General features: G+C 48.0%; 1 protein-coding gene across 10 annotated transcripts in view; it reads left to right on the top strand.

The window, feature by feature from the left end:
* The window catches only part of EIF4G1 (eukaryotic translation initiation factor 4 gamma 1), a 214652-nt gene extending 195436 nt beyond the window's left edge, over window positions 1-19216 (top strand). For all 10 annotated transcript variants that reach the window (XM_063916617.1, XM_063916616.1, XM_063916615.1 and 7 more), the window contains one exon: window positions 17878-19216. In XM_063916617.1, the coding sequence (XP_063772687.1) occupies window positions 17878-18068 (191 nt within the window). In that variant the 3' untranslated portion in view covers window positions 18069-19216. The remainder of the gene's footprint in view (window positions 1-17877) is intronic.
* The last annotated feature ends 2250 nt before the right edge of the window (window positions 19217-21466 follow it).

The following is a 21466-nucleotide window of genomic DNA, read 5'->3' as shown; positions in this document are numbered from 1 at the left end:
GAGACATTAGTCTACTGGGTTCTAGAGTCAACGCTATGTCGATTTCTGCTTGACATGTCCTGTAGAATATGCAATGGACAGGTGATGCCGACTTAAGAGGCATATGGAAGGTTGAGGATTGTGTGGAGAAGGGATCTCGGACCTGGTCTCCACAGCTATAGCTGGTAATTCTGATCTTTTGCCTTATATTCCTGCACAGCCTAGGAAAGCACGACATTATCAAATGCAGCCTTTCGATCACAAAGAAACAAGAAAGTGCGAGGTGCGTCCTTTCTTGCCAGAGGCAGGGGCAGAGGAAAGAAGCTGCACAACACAGCTAGTTCCCAGGAACAGAAGTCCTCCCCGGCCTCTACAAAATCCACTGCATGTTGCTGGGGCTCCACAGGCGGAGCTAGGCCCGGTGGGGGCACGTCTTTGAAATTTCAGCCACAAGTGGGTTCACTCCCTATTGGATCCCTGGGCAATAGATAGTGTCTCAGGGTTACAAGCTGGACTTCGAGGAGATGCCCCCTCACCGACGGCCCTGCCGGCTTCCCCCCACGAGAGGGAAATAGTGTTAACTGCAATTCGCAAATTGTATCTTCAACAGGTGGTGGTCAAGGTTCCCCTCCTTCAACAAGGAGGGGGTTATTATTCGACCATGTTGTAGTCCCGAAACCGGACGGTTCGGTCAGACCCATATTGAATTTAAAATCCCTGAACATTTACCTGAAAAGGTTCAAGTTCAAGATGGAATCGCTGAGAGCGGTCGTCGCAAGCCTGGAAGAGGGGGATTTTATGGTGTGTCTGGACATAAGGGAGGCATACCTTCATGTCCTCATTTATTCACCTCATTAGGCGTACCTCAGATTTGTGGTACAGGATTGTCATTACCAATTTCAGACGTTGCCATTTGGTCTCTCCACGGCATCGAAAATATTTACCAAGGTAATGGCGTAAATGATGGTACTACTGCGGAAGCAAGGGGTCGCAATTATCCCATACTTGGACGATCTCCTCATAAAAGCGGGATCAAGAGAGCAGTTGCTGATCAGCGTAGCACTTTCTCTAGAAGTGTAACGGCAACACGGCTGGATTCTAAATATTCCAAAGTCGCAGTTGGTTCCTACGGCTTGTCTGCCTTTCCTAGGCATGATTCTAGACACAGACCAGAAAAGGGTTTATCTCCCGATAGAGAGAGCTCAGGAGCTCATGACACTGGTCAGGAACCTATTAAAACCAAAACAGGTGTCAGTGCATCACTGCACTCGAGTCCTGGGAAGGATGGTGACATCATACGAGGCCATTCCCTTCGGCAGGTTCCATGCGTGGACCTTTCAATGGGACTTACTGGACAAGTGGTCCGGATCACATCTTCAGATGCATCGGTTAATCACCCTATCCCCCAGGGCCAGGGTGTTTCTCCTGTGGTGGCTGCAGAGTGCTCACTTTCTCGAGGGCTGCAGATTCGGCATTCAGGACTGGGTCCTGGTGACCACGGATGCAAGCCTCCAAGGGTGGGGAGCAGTCACACAGGGAAAAAATTTACAAGGTCTGTGGTCAAGTCAGGAGACTTGCCTTCACATCAACATCCTGGAACTAAGGGCCGTATACAACGCCCTACGTCAAGCGGAGACCCTGCTTCGCAACCAACCGGTTCTGATTCAGTCAGAAGCCACCAGAATTCTTCGCTGGGCGGAGAATCACGTAAGCGCACCGTCAGTGTTCATCTTGAGAGTGGACAACTGGGAAGCAGACTTCCTCAGCAGGCACGACCTCCACCCGGGAGAGTGGGGACTTCATCAAGAAGTCTTCACGCAGATTGCTAGTCGGTGGGAACTGCCACAGGTGGACATGATGGCATCCCGCCTCAACAAAAAGCTACAGAGGTATTGCGCCAGGTCAAGGGACCCTCAGGCGATAGCTGTGGACGCACTGGTGACACCGTGGGTGTTCCAGTCGGTCTATGTATTTCCTCCTCTTCCTCTCATACTCATAAGAAAAAGAGGTGTGAGAACAATACTCATTGTTCCGGATTGGCGAAGGAGGACTTGGTATCCAGATCTGCAAGAAATGCTCACAGAGGACCCGTGGCCTCTAACACAGGACTTGTTGCAACAAGGGCCCTGTCTGTTCCAAGACTTACCGCGGCTGCGTTTGACGGCATGGCGGTTGAACGCCGGATCCTAGCGGAAAAAGGCATTCCAGATGAGGTCATTCCTACGCTTATAAAGGCTAGGAAGGACGTGACGGCTCAACATTATCACCGTATATGGCGAAAGTATGTTGCTTGGTGTGAGGCCAGGAATGCCCCTACGGAGGAATTCCAGCTGGGCCGTTTCCTTCACTTCCTACAGTCAGGAGTGACTTTGGGCCTAAAATTGGGTTCCATTAAGGTCCAGATTTCGGCCCTATCCATTTTCTTTCAAAAAGAGCTGGCTTCTCTACCTGAAGTTTAGACGTTTGTGAAGGGAGTGCTGTGTATTCAGCCCCCTTTTGTGCCCCCGGTGGCACCTTGGGATCTTAACGTGGTGAGTTTCCTGAAATCCTACTGGTTTGAACCACTCAAAACGGTGGAATTGAAATATCTCACGTGGAAGGTGGTCATGCTACTAGCATTGGCTTCGGCTAGGCGTGTGTCAGAATTAGCGGCTTTGTCACATAAAAGCCCCTTTCTGGTTTTCCATGCGGATAGAGCAGAATTGCGGACCCGTCCACAATTTCTGCCAAAAGTGGTTTCATCCTTTCATATGAACCAACCTATTGTGGTGCCTGTGGCTACTACTGACTTGGAGTATTCCGAGTTACTTGATGTGGTCAGGGCTTTGAAGGTTTATGTAGCCAGAACGGCTAGGGTCAGGAAAACAGAATCTTTGTTTATCCTGTATGCTTCCAACAAGCTTGGTGCTCCTGCTTCAAAGCAGACTGTTGCTCGCTGGATCTGTAATACGATTCAGCAGGCTCATTCGTCGGCTGGATTGCCGCTGCCAAAATCAGTTTATGCCCATTCCACTAGGAAGGTGGGCTCTTCTTGGGCGGCTGCCCGAGGGGTCTCGGCATTACAGCTGTGCCGAGCGGCTACTTGGTCAGGTTCAAACACTTTTTTGCAAAGTTCTACAAGTTTGATATCCTGGCTGAGGAAGACCTTGTGTTTGCTCATTCGGTGCTGCAGAGTCATCCACACTCTCCCGCCCGTTTGGGAGCTTTGGTATAATCCCCATGGTCCTTACGGAGTCCCCAGCATCCACTAGGACGTTAGAGAAAATAAGATTTTACTTACCGGTAAATCTGTTTCTCGTAGTCCGTAGTGGATGCTGGGCGCCCGTCCCAAGTGCGGACTTCTTCTGCAATACTTATATATAGTTATTGCTGCAATAAGGGCTATGTTATTGTTGCATCCGGGTTGAACTGATGCTCTGTTGTTGTTCATACTGTTGACTGGGTAAGTTTATCACAAGTTATACGGTGTGATTGGTGTGGCTGGTATGAGTCTTGCCCTGGATTTCCAAAATCCTTTCCTTGTACTGTCAGCTCTTCCGGGCACAGTTTCTCTAACTGAGGTCTGGAGGAGGGACATAGAGGGAGGAGCCAGAGCACACCAGAATCTAAATTCTTTTTTAAAGTGCCCATGTCTCCTGCGGAGCCCGTCTATTCCCCATGGTCCTTACGGAGTCCCCAGCATCCACTACAGACTACGAGAAATAGATTTACCGGTAAGTAAAATCTTATTATTACATTCTTCCATGCTTGCCAACCCGCATCTTTATATTATCTGGAGTTCTGAAGTGATAAGAGCTATTTCTCTAGCATCCATAAGGGATATTGGGGAATTAGTACGATGGGGTATAGATGGGGTCCAAAGGAGCCAGTGCTCTTTAAATTTCTTCAACTGGTTGTGCTGGCTCCGCTGACAGGACACTGAGCTCCTGAGGGTGATGATTGTTAGCCGCCCCAGGCGACCGCTCACTCCCGCAGCACTGCCACCACCCCCTAACAGTGCCAGAAGATTCCGGTTGCGATTGAGTCACCGGCCCCCCATAGCAAGTGGGGAGCCGGTGTTAAGATGGCGGCAACAGTGTGGGAGCGCAGTATTACCTGCTCTCCGGAGGCTCAAATGTACATAGTGCTGTGAGGGGGCGCCCTGAGCCAGCGCCTATACCCTACACTGGGTCACCAAGGCTGTCGGGGACCTCGGTAACGCTGCCAGCACAATCCCTCAAGCCAGTATAAAGAAATGAAGAGCGGGAAGCAGCACCATGTTCAGAGGGCGGAGCTTCTCCTCAGAGCGGACCCAGCAGCGTTCAGCGCCATTTTCCTGCCTGCAGATCCTGTACAGAGACGCTGGCAGGGAGAGCTGTCCCTCCAAGCAACTCTATGGCAGTTTGGTCAGGTTCTGTTCCTATTCCATCAAAATCCCATAGCATACACCCACAGAAACGTGCACTTGCCCAAATTATGCAAGATGAAACGGATACCGACTCTGACACGGCAGACGGTGATGGGGAGGTGCTGAGGGGGGCGGCATCCCTTGCAAAAGGGGTGCAGCTAATGATTGAGGCCATTAGATATGTTAAATATTACTGACACAACACCTGAGCAGATTGAGGAGGCTTACTTCACAGACAATAAGAAAGCCTCGCTAACCTTCCCTGCGTCTAGACAATTAAACACTTTATTTAAATCCTGGGAAAACCTGGAGAAAAAATTCCAGATTCCCAAAAGTATTCAGGTGGGAAAACCAACCCATTGTTGACGCATCTGTTTCCAGACTGTCGAAAAAGGTGGTTTTACCTGTCCCTGGATCTACCGCGTTAAAAGAACCGGCTGATCGTAAGATTGACATTACGCTCAAATCCATATACACTGTTTCAGTGGTGGCGCTGAGGCCTACTATTGCCTGCGCATGGATCTCTAAAACTATAGTAAAGTGGTCAGGCTCGTTACTAGAGGATTTGGGGGGTTCATGGTGGAATCCATGAAGGACCTGGGTACGCTGACTGCAAGAATATCTTCCATGTCTATCTCAGCTCGCAGGGGACTCTGGCTACGCCAATGGTCTGCATACGCGGAATCCAGGAGAAGTGTGGAGAACCTACCCTACACAGGTCAGGCTCTATTTGGGGAAGCATTGGATGCGTGGATTTCCACGGCAACTGCGGGTAAGTCACCTTTTCTTACCTCCGCTACGCCTTCTACGAAGAAACCCTTTTCTTTGTCTGCATCGCAGTCCTTTCGGACCGCTAAGACAAAAAAGTCCAAGCCTCCTACCACCTTCTTTAGAGATGCGTGGGCAAAATACAAAAAGCCTGCACCAGCAGGCTCCCAGGACCAGAAGCCTGCTTCTGGCACCTCAAATTCCTCAGCATGACGGTGGGCCCTGCAGCCTGGAGGACGTGCTGCTGGGGGCGAGACTCGGACGTTTCAGCCACGTCTGGGTGTTGTTCGGCCTGGATCCCTTGGTACAGGATATTGTGTCCCAGGGGTACAAACTCTAGTTTCAAGAAACCCCACCTCACCGATTCTTCAAATCAGGCTTGCCAGCTTTACTGACAGACAGAACTTTCCTACTGGAAGCTATCCAAAAATTGGAAAAGTCAGAGGTCATTGTTCCAATTTCACCTCATATGCACAACGTGAATTACTATTCAAACCTTTTCGTGGTACCGAAACCGGATGGTTCGGTCAGACCATTTTTGAACTTGAAATCACTAAACCCTTATCTAAGGCAGTTCAAATTCAAAATGGAGTCTCTGAGAGCGGTGATCTCGGGTCTGGAGGAGGGGGAGTTTCTGGTATCCCTGGAAATCAAGGATGCGTATCTCCACATTCCGATTTGACCACAGCACCAGGCTTATCTCAGGTTTGCACTGTTACAGTTACTATCCGTTTCAGACACTGCCATTCGGTCTCCCCACGGCGCTGAGGGTGTTCACCAAGGTGATGGCAGAGATGATGGTTCTCCGCAGACAGGGAGTGAATATAATTCCATAACTGGACGATCTGCTGATAAAGGAGTCATCCAGGGAGAAGCTGTTGCAGTCCATTGCTATCACGACTCATCTGCTCAGGGTCCATGGTTGGACACTGAACCTTCCAAAGTCAGATTTGGAACTGACAAGGAGATTGTCTTTCCTGGGGATGATCCTCGACACGCAAATGCAGAGGGTGTTTCTACCGGTGGAAAAAGCGTTGGTGATACAATCAATGGTTCGGGATGTCCTGAAGCCAAACCAGGGTATCGATTCATCAGTGCATTCATCTTCTGGGGAAGATGGTTGCCTCTTACGAAGCTCTGCAATTCAGAAGGTTTCATGCTTGGTCCTTCCAGTTGGATCTCCTGGACAAGTGGTCGGGTTCTCATCTACATATGCGCCTGAGGATACGTCTGTCGCAGAAAGCAGGGATTTCTTTTTCATCCACTAGGGGTCACTGGAGTACTCTTGGGATATGGACGGTGCGTAGCAAAGGAAGGCACATTTAAATATTTAAATGAGCAACCCTCCACTTCCCTCCTCCATACTCCCAGGACCTTCAGTGTTTTTATGTGCCTCAAGGAAGCACATCATGAGCTGAAAGCTCACGTTTGATTTTACTTTTTATTCATTTTTGATTGATTTTACAGACAATACCTTCCCCACTTACTAAGAAGTGTGGGTCCGGAATTGTACTGCCTCCAGCCGCTGCTGACACGTGGGCGCTTGCAGGAAAAGCACGGCCGTGTCAGCCAGGCAGCATGCGGTCCTTTCCCCACTTACAGAGAAGTGAGGGTCCAGGATTGAGCGGCCATCTCCTCCAGCTGGGTGGAGGAGATTTCAGAGGAGTCGTAATGTTTTTCACAGGCGCTTTCAGCGCTGCTGCCACAAGACGAAGGAGAGACTGCATCGTGCGGTTAGCTTCCACAGCTTCCGCAAGGTTAGTGTACTCCCCCAGTACTGCACGCTCCCAGACACACAGCAGGTGCTGGGAGCGTGGTCTTCCGCCGCTGGCCGCCCGCTCCATGCTCCCCGCTGGCCGCCGCTACAGACCCCGCGGGACGCCGCTACATAAACCCTGCTGGCCGCCCGCTTCATGTTCCCCGCTCCCCGCTGGCCGCCGCTACCTAGACGCCCGTGCCTAACTGTCCGCCCGGTGCTCTGGCCGCAGGATGATTATCTCAGCGGGAACACACTGATCACAGTGCACTCCCGCTGCCCGCTATTCAGCCCAGCCGCGGACAGACAGGCTGCCGCCGCTGGCCTTCTACATCCGTCCCCCGCTGCTCTCCGGCTCTCCTCTGCTAGCTATGGCGGTGGGAGAAGGGAACAGCACTACGGCTGCACAGGGAGATCGCGGGACACAAGGTGGGATGATTATACCGCAGCACGAGGTGCAATGTTATCAAGAATATGCATATTATGTTAGAACTAAAATATGCATAGGGATTCACTATGGATATTGTAGTATAGGAAGTATACTACATATGTATATAGGCGGTAATATGTAATGTATGCCTGATCTGTTGTAACTAATATTACTGTAAATGGAAAATGCTCAATATTGTTTATTTTTTCTTATGCTTAACATATGGTGAAAGCACATGGCACTAAGCACATGGCTGGACACCATTTTAACTCCATTTCCTGGTTCTTTGTCAAGGAATTTTTTTTTTCTGCTGTTCTACAACACTTCCCCACTAGAGGAGCAGGGGTGGTGTTAGGAATTTTCTGTCACAAGAAAGTGTGCAGCAATACTTTTCTAGTTTATGTGCACTTTACTTATCTAAGGGTCCACGTGCACAGTGGGAATACCAGTAAGCATCCGGATATATATCCTAATCCTTTTTGAGCGGCTACATCTAACTGTTTATAACGTAGTCACATGCTCATCTGGAGGGTTATGTATTATCTGTGAGAGCGCTGCGGAATATGTGTGCGCTATTTAAGTAACTGATAATATATAATAAGAAAACAGTACCCATCAAGGGCGCATGCTAACATCGGCTGTGTGGTACAAAAATATTCAATGCCAGACGCAAGGTTCTGAGTTTTTAATGCCACTAAGGAACCTAGTTCAGATGCAAGCGTTCCTATACGATAGAACGCAGCGAGCACCTGTGCGGTGTGTGTGTGTGTGTGTGTGTGTGTGTTCATAGTTCTAATTCTATTATTAAGCCATTCAATATACCAGAGGCTATGACAGCATTTCTTGGTGTCAAAACTGTCTTGGTCCCGCCTGCACCTACACTTAATAACTAGTCAGTGTGGACATTCCACCTATGCTAAAGACAATGGTTATGCTGTAGTTGGGGTTTGGGTTACCGACATTATAGTCGCAGACGTAGTTAATAGCCAGTTCTGGCCTCAAATCAGTTTCGACGGCTTGTTACTTACATTGGTATATCGCCTGAGAATTTACGCATGTCTGCTATAGCTGTCAGCCATGTTAGTTCTCGTAGTCCATCATCACTCTGTGTAGTTGAGACGCTTTGCGTGGCCTTACACGAAAATGTGTTCTTTACTCCTAAATTAGAACGTTTCAGTTCTTACGCTCCGGTGTGAGAGTCTATTTACAGCCATTGCCACACCAGTTCTTACAAGGAAAACTGCACCAGGGTTCAAATCTTTTAAACCTCAGTCTTTTCCAGTTGTACTACAACACACGACACGTGCTCGAGAAGGTGGTTTAACCGTCGTTCAGACAGAATGGCTGCTGCCAAGCCAATGGCATGGCAAGGTTTTTTAATTGTCTTGTTTCGTCTTTTGGGCAAGCAATTCTTCGGATGTCTCATTCGACATTATTACTGAAATCCACAGATCTGCGGTTACAGATCGGCGGTTACATAATTAGTGTTCAATCACACATAGAGTTCCATTGTCTACCACCTTTGTTGTGGTTTGTCAAGGCTACATCCAAGACTAGCCGGCCTGTGTCAGAAGACAAAAAGGCAGTTCTGTAGACCGCAATTCAGTGGCTCCTAGATTCAAGGTATTACAATTTTGTTTGTAGTACCGCACCCGGCCGACTGTTATATACCAAAAGTGGCTCAATCAGTGGAATTTATGCGGTCAGTGATTGCAGGTTTACAACCATTGAAATCATATTCTCCCTAGAAGTCAAGAATGCGTTTTTGCGTGTTCAAAATTTTGCCACTACATCTGGCATACTTAGACGTTGGCAGTCCATCATTCAAACTCTCCTGTTTGGTTTCTCATCAGCGCCTCGGGTTGTCACAGGGGTGATGTCTGGGATAAGTTATTCTCAGATCCCGGCTGGTGATAATGGTTCTGTGCTTAGATAACCTTCTCATCACAGCTCTAGTTCAACAAATACTACTAACGTACAATGACCTAGTTCAACACGGTGGAATTGTCAGATTCAAGATATCACTTCTGAATTCGTCTCAATCACTTAAATTCCTAGGAATGATTCTCGATACGGTAGATCAAAGAAATTACCTACCAAAACATAAAGTACAGACAATTCGTGCTCAAGCCACGCACAGTCTCGGTACATTTGTGCATTCGCCTCTTAGGCACAAGGGTGACGGCTTTCGAAGCGATTCAGTTCGGAAGATTTCACTCACGTCCTTTTCAACTGGAGGTGCTCGCACAGTGGTTGGGCTCGCATCTGCAGATTCACCACAGGGTGAGGTTGTCGCCACGGGCCAGAGTATCTCTAATCTGGTGGCTCAAAGTACACAATCTAACCGCAGGAAAACAATTCAGCGCCGGTCATTGGATAGTTCTAATGACGGACTCTAGACTCAGAGGTTGGGGAGCTGTAGTTCAAAATTACCAGCTCCAGAGTCTCTGTGCGGATCACAAAAGATTGCTGTCTATAAATGTCCTGAAACTACGGGCAATTTACAATGCGCTCCGACAAGCAGTGCACATGCTTCGGTCTCAGTCTGTCCAGGTGCAGTCAGACAACGCGACGACGGTCGCATACAACAAACAAGGAGGAACGAGAAGCCGCATGGCAATGCGGAAAGTAGCTCGAATCCTCATTTGGCCCGAGCATCACCAAGTGATATTGTCGGCAGTGTTCATTCCGGCAGTGGGCAACTGGGAGGCAGATTATCTCAGCCGTCGGGATTTTCATCCAGGAGAATGGGCATTAAATCCAAAGGTGTTTCACATGTTGTTCCAGAGGTGGGGTTACCCTCAAGTGGATCTGATGGCATCTCGCCACAATCACCAAACGCCCAGTATGTGTCCAGAACGCAAGATCCAACGGCAGTGGCGGCGGATGCTCACAATCGCGTGGCTGTACAGCCTCGTGTATCTATTTCCACCGTTTCCACTCCTCCCCTTGGTTGCTAAAACGGATCACAAGAAAGTCCGCCATAGTCATACTAGTAGCGCCTCATTGGTCTCTGAGAGCTTGGTTCTCGGATCTCCGCAGTCTACTCGCAGGTCCAGCGTACCTCCTTCTTGCTACCGGTAGAGGCAATGGTAAGAAAACAGACTTTCCTCCCGTAGCCTCAGCAATCCATGCGTCCAATTCAGGACCAAACAACTTAACATACCAGGGCCAGCAGCTACTACGTGCAGGTATGTGAGCGGGGCGGCCAGCTTCCGCTGCCGCCCCGAGGTGTTTGTCCGCTCCCCGAGTTAGCGCGGCGGCGTTTAACGGGGCGGCTATTGAGACCACACTCTTAGGAAAATTTATACCAACCATGTTATGAGCTAGGAAGCCGGTTAGGGCAGCTCATTATTACAGAATATGGCGTGCCTATATAGGTTGGTGGGATGTTTGGAAGTTTCCGACATCATCTTTCAAGTTATTCCGTCTTTTGTTGTTTCTACAGACGGGGTTAGATGGAGGACTGCGTTTATCTACACTAAAGGTGCAGGTATCTGCTTTGTCAATTTAATTTCAAAAACGTTTGGCTCTATTGCCGTCTGTACACCGTTTTCTGCAAGGTGTCCTCAGAGTACAGCCTCCATTCATTCCACCTACAGCGCCATGGGGCTTGAAGCTGGTTTTAGATTTCTTACAGTTTTCATATTTTGAACCCTTACAACAAGTGAATATTAAGTTTTTCACTTGGAAAACTATTTTTCTTCTAGCCCTAGCTTCGGCAAGTCGTGTTTCAACTTTGGGTGCCTTGTCATGCAAGCCACCGTATTTAATGTTTCATGATGACAGAGCGTATCTTCGGACCAATCCCGCTTTCTTGCCAAAAATAGTGTCATCTTTTCACATCAATTAACCAATAGTAGTTCAATCAACCAATAGTAGGTCCTGTGTTAACAGGAAATAATGAAACTTTGGTTGTGGTACGCGCATTACGCGTTTATGTATCCCGAACGTCTACATTTCGTAAGATGAATACGTTGATGCGGCCAAGCTGGGTTGGCCAGCTTCTAAGCAGATCTTATTCATATAGATTAAACTGACCATACGTCAAGCTTATCTTCATGCTAGGTTACAGCTGTTTCCATTAGTAACAGCTCATTCCACACGTTCTGTGGGAACTTCATGGGCAGCTGGTCGTGGGGCTTCTACGACGCAGTTTTGCCGTGCGCCTACATGGCCAGCAGTGCACACGTTGGTGCGCTTTTACAAGTTTGATACGTTGCGGCATCAGCTTATAGCTTTGGCCGCCTAGTGTTACAGGTGCCAAACAGCTCTCCCGCCCACGGGGGAAGCTTTGGTACGTCCCAAGAGTACTCCAGTGACCCCTAGTGGATGAAAAAGAAAATAGGATTTTGGTACTTACCAGGTAAATCCTTTTCTTTGAATCCATAGGGGGCACTGGACGCCCACCCAGAGCAGTTTTACCTGGTTTGTGGTAAGTTCAGGGGATCTTATGGTAACACATTCTCACCGACTGGTTTAAACTTTCAAGTTCTATCGGTTATAGTGTCAACTGTTTAGTTGTCAGTAACGTTATGTGTCAACTTTATTGTTGTCAGTTATTTTATAATGTAAGTAATTCTCCATTGTTCACTTCTCTGTCGCTCCTATTCGGCTCAGTAAAAAACACTGAAGGTCCTGGGAGTATGGAGGAGGGAAGTGGAGGGTTGCTCATTTAAATATTTAAATGTGCCTTCCTTTGCTACGCACCGTCCATATCCCAAGAGTACTCCAGTGCCCCCTATGGATTCAAAGAAAAGGATTTACCTGGTAAGTACCAAAATCCTATTTTCACTCCACTGGTGGCTACAATTGCCTCACCTTCTCGAGGGCCGCAGGTTCGGGATTCAGGACTGGGTCCTTCTTACCACGGATGCAAGTCTCCGGGGCTGGGGCGCAGTCACTCAAGGGGAAACCTTCCAAGGAAGGTGGTCAAGTCTGGAATCCAGTCCTCCAATAAACATTCAGGATCTAAGCTGTATACAACGGTCTTCTCCAAGTGACACATCTTCTGCGAGATCGACCCATTCAAGTGCAGTCAGACAATGTAACGACAGTGGCCTACATAAACCAACAAGGCGGAACAAAGAGTAGAGCTGCAATGTCAGAGGTGACAATCATCCTCTGGGCAGAAAAACACGCGTTAGCACTGTCGGCAATTTTCATTCCGGGAGTGGACAACTGGGAAGCGGACTTCCTCGGCAGACACGATATCCATCCAGGAGAGTGGGGCCTCCATCCGGAGGTGTTCACGGAGGTGACAAATCTTTGGGGGGTTCCTCAAATAGACATGATGGCCTCCCGACTCAACAAAAAACTTCGGAGGTATTGCTCCAGGTCAAGAGAGCCGCAAGCAGTGGCGGTGGACGTCCTGGTAACTCCGTGGGTCTTTCAGTCTGTGTACGTGTTTCCTCCACTTCCACTAATTCCAAGGATTCTAAAGCTCTATAAGGAGAACAAGAGTTCAAGCAATCCTCATTGCTCCGGACTGGCCAAGAAGGGCTTGGTATGCAGATCTTCTGGATCTACTGCTGGAAGATCCGAGGCCTCTTCCTCTTTGGGAGGACCTGCTGCAGCAGGCGCCGTTCGCTGATCAAGACTTACCCCGGCTACGTTTGACGGCACGGAGGTTGAACGCCAGATCTTAGCTCGGAGGGGCATTCTGAACAAGGTTATTCCTACCCTGATACAGGCTTGGAAAGGAGTAACGTCTAAACATTACCATCGCATTTGGAAAAAGTATGTATCTTGGTGTGAATCCAAGAAGTTTCCTACTGTGGAGTTTCAACTGGGACGGTTTCTCCTCTTCCTACAAGCAGGTGTGGATATGGGCCTGAGGTTGGGATCCGTAAAGGTCCACATTTCGGCCCTATCCATTTCTTCCAGAAACAACTGGCTTCCCTCCCTGAGGTTCAGACTTTCTTGAAAGGGGTTCTGCACATCCAGCCTCCCTTTGTGCCGCCAACGGCACCCTGGGGTCTTAACGTGGTGTTACAGTTCCTCCAATCGGATTGGTTCGAGCCTCTACCAGAGGTTGAGGTCAAGTTCCTCACGTGGAAGGCTGTCACTGTGTTGGCCTAGGGCGGGGTGCGGTCACCGGCCTCTGTAAGGTGTCAGAGCCGCTTCCCCACTGCAGGACCACCATCCTGAGAGGTTGTTGTACAGCGGGGCACTGCACCTTAGCGGTCACAATCGCAGCATGCCGCACACCCCCCTAACATTGCCTGAAGGTGGCGACAGTGCTGAGTAGAAACCGGGGGCCTTGCTAGGGGTGTCCTCCGGTTCTTGGTGCTGCAAAAATGCAGGGGTGGCATACGGGACCCTCCCGGGGGGGTGGGGGGGACCAGCTATAGCCCCCCTGTGTACACTGGCAGCGGTAGTGAAAACTAACGCTTGCTGTGATGTTTTACACTTGTATGGAGACTTTGCCAGTATAAATATCTTTGAAGCTCTGTCACTGTTACAGGGGGCGGAGCTTCCTCAGAGTGAGACCAGGTGTGTTTTGGCACCTTCCTATGCTTGCAGCAGCAGGCACACACAGCTACTCCAGACACTCAGGATACGCAGGAAAACTGGTACATGGTTGTAGCAAAGGGGGAGAGCCGCTATTGTACACAATGTGTCCTGAAAAGGACTAATATATCACGGTGTAACACTGGAGTAACAGCTTGCAGCCTCACTGGGACTCTTTAGCTTGGGTGTGCTGTTCCCTTCTCTCTTTCTCCCTCTCGCATGCAGTAAGGGCAGGCTTGCTATTATATTACTTGTCTGTGTGTATATAAATGTTTGCTGTGTAAACATGGTAAAACACCAGTTATGCAGTGTATGTCGCACCAGATTCTCCCCCTCTAAATCTAGTTTCATAACATATGAACAATGCAGCCAGTCCTCACAACTCAGTGAGGCGGGGGGGGGGGGGGGGGGGGTGAGGGTCAAGAGCCTTCCTGGCTACGTGCTAATACTCAAAAAACCTAGTCCCCCCTCTCTAGATCAGGACCACAAAAACGTGGGTTACCTGCTTTACTCTCAGACTCTGTTGAGGAGATACAGGAGGAGGAATTGGATCCTGTTACTGGGTATTCCCCTTCTTGACTTCCTGAATCGTCATGGTCTCCACCCGGGAGAGTGGGGGCTCCACCATCAGTTGTTAAAGCAGATCATCGACCGGTGGGGCTTCTAACAAATAGACATGATGGCTTCTCGACTCAACATGAAACTTCGCTGGTATTGCTCACAAACCAGGGACCCTCAGACAAGGGCAGTAGATGCACTGACGTCGCCTTGGCCTTACCGGCTGGTCTACCGGTTTCCTCCGATGTCATTGCTCCCAATGGTGCTAAAGTGAATCAGGAATCTAGGAGTCCAGGCAATCCGAATTGCCTCGGAGGGCGTGATACGCGAATCCACTGGACATGTCCGTCGAAGACCCTTGGCCTCTGCCAATAAAAAGAGATCTTCAACAAGGACCGTTCGTCTACCCGGACTTACGGCGACTTCGTTTGACGTCATGGAGGTGGAGCAGAACATCCTAGCTCACAAGGACCTTTTCAAGAAGGTTATTGCTACCATGGTTCAGGCCAGGAAACCTGTGACGTCAAAACACTATCATATCTGGAGGATATGTCTCTTGGTGTGAGGAACGCACATATCCGCCTGCGGAGTTCCACTTGGGATGTTTCCTGCAGGCTGGTATGGATAAGGGTTTATGTCTGGGTTCCATTAAGGTCTAGATTTCAGCTCTCTCCATTTTCTTCCAGTAGAAATTGAGTGTTGCCAGAAGTTCAGACCTTCTTGCAAGGGGGGAGAGGGGGGGTACTTCACATACAACCTCCTTTTGTGCCGCCCACAGCACCCTGGGATTTGAATGTAGTGTTGGAATTTCTACAGTCCTCCTGGTTTGAACCTCTGATGACTGTAGAAGATAGGTACCTCACATGGAAGACAGTGGTGATATTGGCCCTGGCTTCTGCTCGGCGTGTCTCGGAATTGGGGGCCTTATCGTGTAAAAGTCCCTACTTGGTCATTTACACGGACAGAGCGAAGCTCAAGACTAGGCAGCAGTTCCTGCCGAAGGTCGTCTCTGCGTTCCATTTGAATCAACCTATTGTGGTTCCGGCACTTCTGCTCCTGCAGAGGCATTGGATGCTGTGCGAGCCTTGAAAATATATGTCAAGAGGATGGCTCGGATCAGAAAGACGGATTCCTTCTTCGAGCTATATGATGCGCAGAAAAAGGGTTGCCTTCTTCTAAGCAGTCCATTGCTCGTTAGCTTAGACTTACTATCCAACAGGCCTATTTGTCGGCAGCCTTACCTGTTCCACAGTCTCTGAAGGCCCACTCTACAAGATTGGTGGGGTCTCGGCCTTGCAACTATGCCGAGCTGCTACCTGGTCGGGGAAGAACACCTTCGTGAAGTTCTACAGGCTTGATACCCTGGCCAGATAGGATACCCAGTTTGGGCAGGCGATGCTGCAAGCGTCTCTGCACATTCCCGCCCGTTCTGTAAGCTTTGGGACATCCCCATCATAGTAATTCCCCAATATCCCTTGTGGATGCTAGAGAAAATAGGCTTTTAATTACCTACCAGTAAATCCTTTTCTTGTAGTTCATAAGGGATATTGGGCACCCGCTTCAGTGCGTTCACTTTTGTGCAGATTTTCTCTTATGTCGAGCTGTTGCTGTATTGTTAACAGACTGCTGCTGTTTTGTTATTGGTGTGCTGGTGTGTGAATCTTGCCCCTCGTTATGTTCCTTCCTTCAAGTGTGTCCTTACTCCCGCCGTCACTGTAAGCCCCCATACCCCCCCTGTCAGGCAGCTCGGCGGCGGATCTTTATATGTGTAGGGCCCATTAGACATGTTTAGGCTGAAGAGGTATTTTTGAATACTTGCGTCTTGCTATGTCCTTACTCATAACTATCTTATGTACAGTACTGTAGCGTGTTACACATAGAACATTGGGTGTGCATTGTTCCCTAGCATACAATTATGCCTGTTATCTGTTTTACAAACTAGAATATTGCACTGTACTTTCATTTTTTTTGTGGCATCTATTACCACAGTTGGGATTATTTTTTAGTGCATCCGACATGGATGTGGGGAGGAATATCTGCCTGCTGATCCAAGCCCCCTCCATACAGTGCAGGATAGATGGGGACTGTCTCTTTCCACTGCCCGAGTCTGCTGAATCTGACTTGTTTGATAACCAATCGATCTAGGTTGATTTCAGCTGTGAACCATTTATCGTTCGGTACCATGCACTGAATGTTTGTGCAGAACAGTTGTTTCATCAGCTGATATGCATGATTATCTTTCATTGGATGGCCATCTTAACCGATGATACAGTGCACCTATAGACTAGGGAGGCCAATCCCGGGATCGGGATCGGCAGGATCCTGGGATTTAGGCCCAAAAACGCCGGGATTCAATCCGGGGATTGAGGGATCAGCGTTAAGCGTCCTTAGGACGCTCAGATGCTGCCCGGCTCCCTCCTCCTGTCTCCCCCTGCGCAGCGTGACCTGTGACTGTGAGGTCACGCTGCGCTTTCAGCAGCCGCCGAGACGGAAAGTACGGCGGTCTTCACCCGCCGCCTCCTCCCGGCTCACCCTGTACTCACCCGCTGCCTCCTCTCGGCTCGCCTACACTCACCCGCCGGCTCCGCTGCACTCACCCGCCGGCTCCTCATCACCCGCTACCTGGCTGTGCAGGTACGGGTTTTTTTTATGTCTGCGGGAGGGGCGGGGCGTTGGGGGGCGGCCGGACACAGTCTAAAGCCAATCCCGGGAATCCCGGGATTGACCATTTTTCAATCCCGATACCGGGATTGAAAAAAGGGCCCGGGATTGGCTTCCCTACTGTAGACCATGTCCATTTGCTAGGTGTTGGTCAAGAATCATCCTCTCTCCTGGGTGGGGGACGGATATCTGTGTAAATGCTTATGCTTCTAGGCTAATAAAGACATTCATGACCTATCTAATTGCTGTTTATAGTTTCAGGGCCTAATTCACACCTGATCGCAGCAGCAAATTTGTTAGCTAATGGGCAAAACCATGTGCACTGCAGGGGAGGCAGATATAACATTTGCAGAGAGAGTTAGATTTGGGTGGGTTATTTTGTTTCTGTGCAGGGTAAATACTGGCTGCTTTATTTTTACACAGCAATTTAGATTTCAGTTTGAACACACCCCACCCAAATCTAACTCTCTCTGCACATGTTATATTTGCCGCCCCCCTGCAGTGCACATGGTTTTGCCTATGAGCTAACAAATTTGCTGCTGCGATCAGGTCTGAATTAGGTGCTCAGATCAGCTGGACATGTGCTGGATATAGGTCCCTGGACTAAACCTTGCATTCTCTTGTTATCCAAATCTTGTAAGGGTTTTTATCAAATCTTAGAGGTTTTTGTTTGTTTGCCTTTATTAAGGAACATGTTTAATTGCTGCATCTTGAAAGTGTGGTGACAATATTCTGTATTAGGCACTTTATATATTACAAATGTTTTAATTTGTGTGGTTTGTTTTACCATTCTCTATTGACCAGTCTTGTATGGTTTCCAACTAGACCTTTTGAGGATGTTCTTTGATGCTCTGTACGATGAAGATGTGATAAAAGAAGAACCATTTTATAAGTGGGAATCAAGCAAGGACCCAGCAGAGCAACAAGGGAAAGGTGTCGCCCTGAAATCTGTCACCGCTTTCTTTACATGGCTGAGGGAAGCAGAAGACGAGTCTGATAATGATCATAAAGACTAGACATTTGCCCAAATGCTTGCTCTCGGTTTTCCTTGGGGCTTCCGGTTTTTTGTTTTTTCCCCTCCTCCCCCCGTTTCCTGAATGACTTTGAAAAAAGAGAAAAACACAAATCCTAATGACTTTGCATTTATGAGAAAATATTGACTGAATGAAGCCTGGCATTGCGTGGTGAGATTGTCTGGCGCAAAGGAATTAAAGGGCAGAAAGTCTGAAGTTTGCAGGCTGTTAATAAGAGGGAGCCTGGGACATGGGCAGACTGCAAAGATTGGTGGGGTTTTTTTGTTTTTTTTAATGCAACAATTTTTTGGGGGGGGTGTTTCACTTTAATAAGAGTGCTTGAGGTATTTTGGGACTGCTGAAGGGAATGGCGGAGAGCCTGTGTCCTTCCTTCTCCCTCTACTCTCCATCACACAGGTTGGGGCACATGCAGACCTTTCACTCTTGCAGACATGATTTTTAAAAGAGCAGATGGAGCCTCCATGCTTCAGTGGGACGGAGCACTTGAGCTTCTGTTGCTCTTTATGGCTGAAATATAGATATATAAATATATATATATAAATATATATATAATTATTACAAATTGTTCTTGGTTTGAAGATGGCAGCAAGCCTCCTTTGAATCTTGTGTTCTGGTGTCAAGCTCACCCGGAGTTCAGGACACAGACAGGTTTATCCTTTTTTTTTTTTTTTTTTTTTTTCCTTAATTTTTTTTTTTTTTTTTTTTTAATAATCCGATGAACTTCTTATTGATTTAAAATAATCCAACTTGGTGTTTGTTCGACTACCAACAGCTGAGATTATTGTGTTTTGTTGTTTTTTTTTTTCCTTTTTTATTTTTTTTTTTTTTTTGTGGTTATAAATCTCCCTTCTCAACGGAGTTAGAAAAGATTTTATTTCTATTCAGATCACCATGTGTTGGAAAGAGGCATCTCTCAACCCTAGCAAATTCTGTATTTATAGAGAAAGCAAAGCCTTTTGGTTATTTGGCCTTCCAAAATGTTTTGGAGGGTCTTGTAATTATAAAACAAACCAAGGATGAATGAAATTTGTAAATACTGTTTGCTTTCTTTATTAAGTATTTAATGATTCTGACATACAAATTTCCCCCAAACCTCTTTTCACAGAAACTGGAAATAAATAAGAACCTTACATGTTGTGTCTTCTGTTGTGTCTGCACTAAATTGATTTTAACCTCCCATATCATTCACATAACTTCCCCGTGTATACATCTATTACATGGAGTACAATTGTGGCAGCTAGTTGTGTAAATTCTTGATATTAGGAGTGTTGTTACTTAGTGCAATGAGTTCTTACCATTTGGTCATGTATACAGTGAAGTGGTATTACAACTAGCTGATACACAGACAATGCTGGAAGGTTAATCGGTCTACTTCTAACCTGGGGATGATGCCTTCTGTATGTGGTACTCGCAGGGAAACTGTTGTTTAACAGCAGATAGCAGTTAACCAGTATAGCTTTGGTAGGTCTAGCCCAATCTATACTATGTGTAACACAAACACATTTACTAATATGCTTCATCCACAGCCTGTGATTCATTTTCTAGTTTTATATTGCAAAACCAGCATGTTATATACGTAGTAGTTTGTGCATGCATGTATATACATATACATATCTACATCTCTTCAGGTTTGAACTAGAGATGAGTGGGTTCGTTTTTACTCGGATTTACTCGGTTCTCAAAACGGCATCTTATTGGCTCACGGATGTCACGTGTTTCGGATAGCCAATAGAAAAAATCTAGATAAAACCGAACTGGCGTTAATTCTGGCGTTACATCCGAACCCGCTCATCTCTAGTTTGAACACGTTCCTTCTCAGGTCTTGTAATACCAGTCATGAAGACTGACACCTGTGATACAATAAGTAATGAATAAAAGTGCACAAACAATGCTAATACAAAAACTACAATATAAATACAGTACAAGGTTACGCACTTGCATAATGCCATTGGTGGAAGTCTACAATAGTAGCAACAAGGGATAATTTCTCTAACGTCCTAGTGGATGCTGGGGACTCCGAAAGTACCATGGGAATAGCGGCTCCGCAGGAGACAGGGCACAAAAGTAAAGCTTTAGGATCAGGTGGTGTGCACTGGCTCCTCCCCCTATGACCCTCCTCCAAGCCTCAGTTAGATTTTTGTGCCCGAACGAGAAGGGTGCAGGCTAGGTGGCTCTCCTGAGCTGCTTAGAAGTAAAAGTTTAAATAGGTTTTTTATTTTCAGTGAGACCTGCTGGCAACAGGCTCACTGCATCGAGGGACTAAGGGGAGAAGAAGCGAACTCACCTGCGTGCAGAGTGGATTGGGCTTCTTGGCTACTGGACATTAGCTCCAGAGGGACGATCACAGGTACAGCCTGGATGGGTCCCGGAGCCGCGCCGCCGGCCCCCTTACAGATGCTGAAGAGTGAAGAGGTCCAGAAATCGGCGGCAGAAGACGTTCCTGTCTTCATTAAGGTAGCGCACAGCACTGCAGCTGTGCGCCATTGCTCCCAGCACACTTCACACTGCGGTCACTGAGGGTGCAGGGCGCTGGGGGGGGGCGCCCTGGGCAGCAATGTAAATACCTCCTATGGCAAAAAATACATCACATATAGCCCCTGGGCTATATGGATGTATTTAACCCCTGCCAGTTTTCCAGATAAAAGCGGGAGAAGAGCCCGCCGAGAAGGAGGCGGGGCCTATCTCCTCAGCACACGGCGCCATTTTCCCTCACAGCTCCGCTGGTAGGAAGGCTCCCAGACTCTCCCCTGCACTGCACTACAGAAACAGGGTACAACAGAGAGGGGGGGCACTTATTTGGCTAAAAATATATATAAGCAGCTATAAGGGATAGACACTTATTATAAGGTTGTCCCTATACAGTTTATAGCGCTTTGGTGTGTGCTGGCAAACTCTCCCTCTGTCTCCCCAAAGGGCTAGTGGGGTCCTGTCCTCTATCAGAGCATTCCCTGTGTGTGTGCTGTGTGTCGGTACGTTTGTGTCGACATGTATGAGGAGAAAAATGATGTGGAGACGGAGCAGATTGTCTGTAATAGTGATGTCACCCCCTAGGGGGTCGACACCTGAGTGGATGTACTGTTGAAAATTACGTGACAGTGTCAGCTCTGTATAAAAGACAGTGGTTGACATGAGACAGCCGGCTACTCAGCTTGTGCCTGTCCAAACGTCTCATAGGCCGTCAGGGGCTCTAAAGCGCCCGTTACCTCAGATGGCAGATACAGACGCCGACACGGATACTGACTCCTGTGTCGACGGTGAAGAGACAACCGTGTTTTCCAATAGGGCCACACGTTACATGATTGAGGCAAGGGAAAATGTTTACACATTTCTGATAATATGAGTACCACCAAAAAGGGGTATTATGTTTGGTGAGGAAAAAC

This window comes from Pseudophryne corroboree, chromosome 4, assembly GCF_028390025.1.
Source record: "Pseudophryne corroboree isolate aPseCor3 chromosome 4, aPseCor3.hap2, whole genome shotgun sequence".
Taxonomy (NCBI): Eukaryota; Metazoa; Chordata; class Amphibia; order Anura; family Myobatrachidae; genus Pseudophryne; species Pseudophryne corroboree.
The sequence above is the reverse complement of the archived record's forward strand: the minus strand, read 5'-3'. Positions and strand labels throughout refer to the sequence as shown.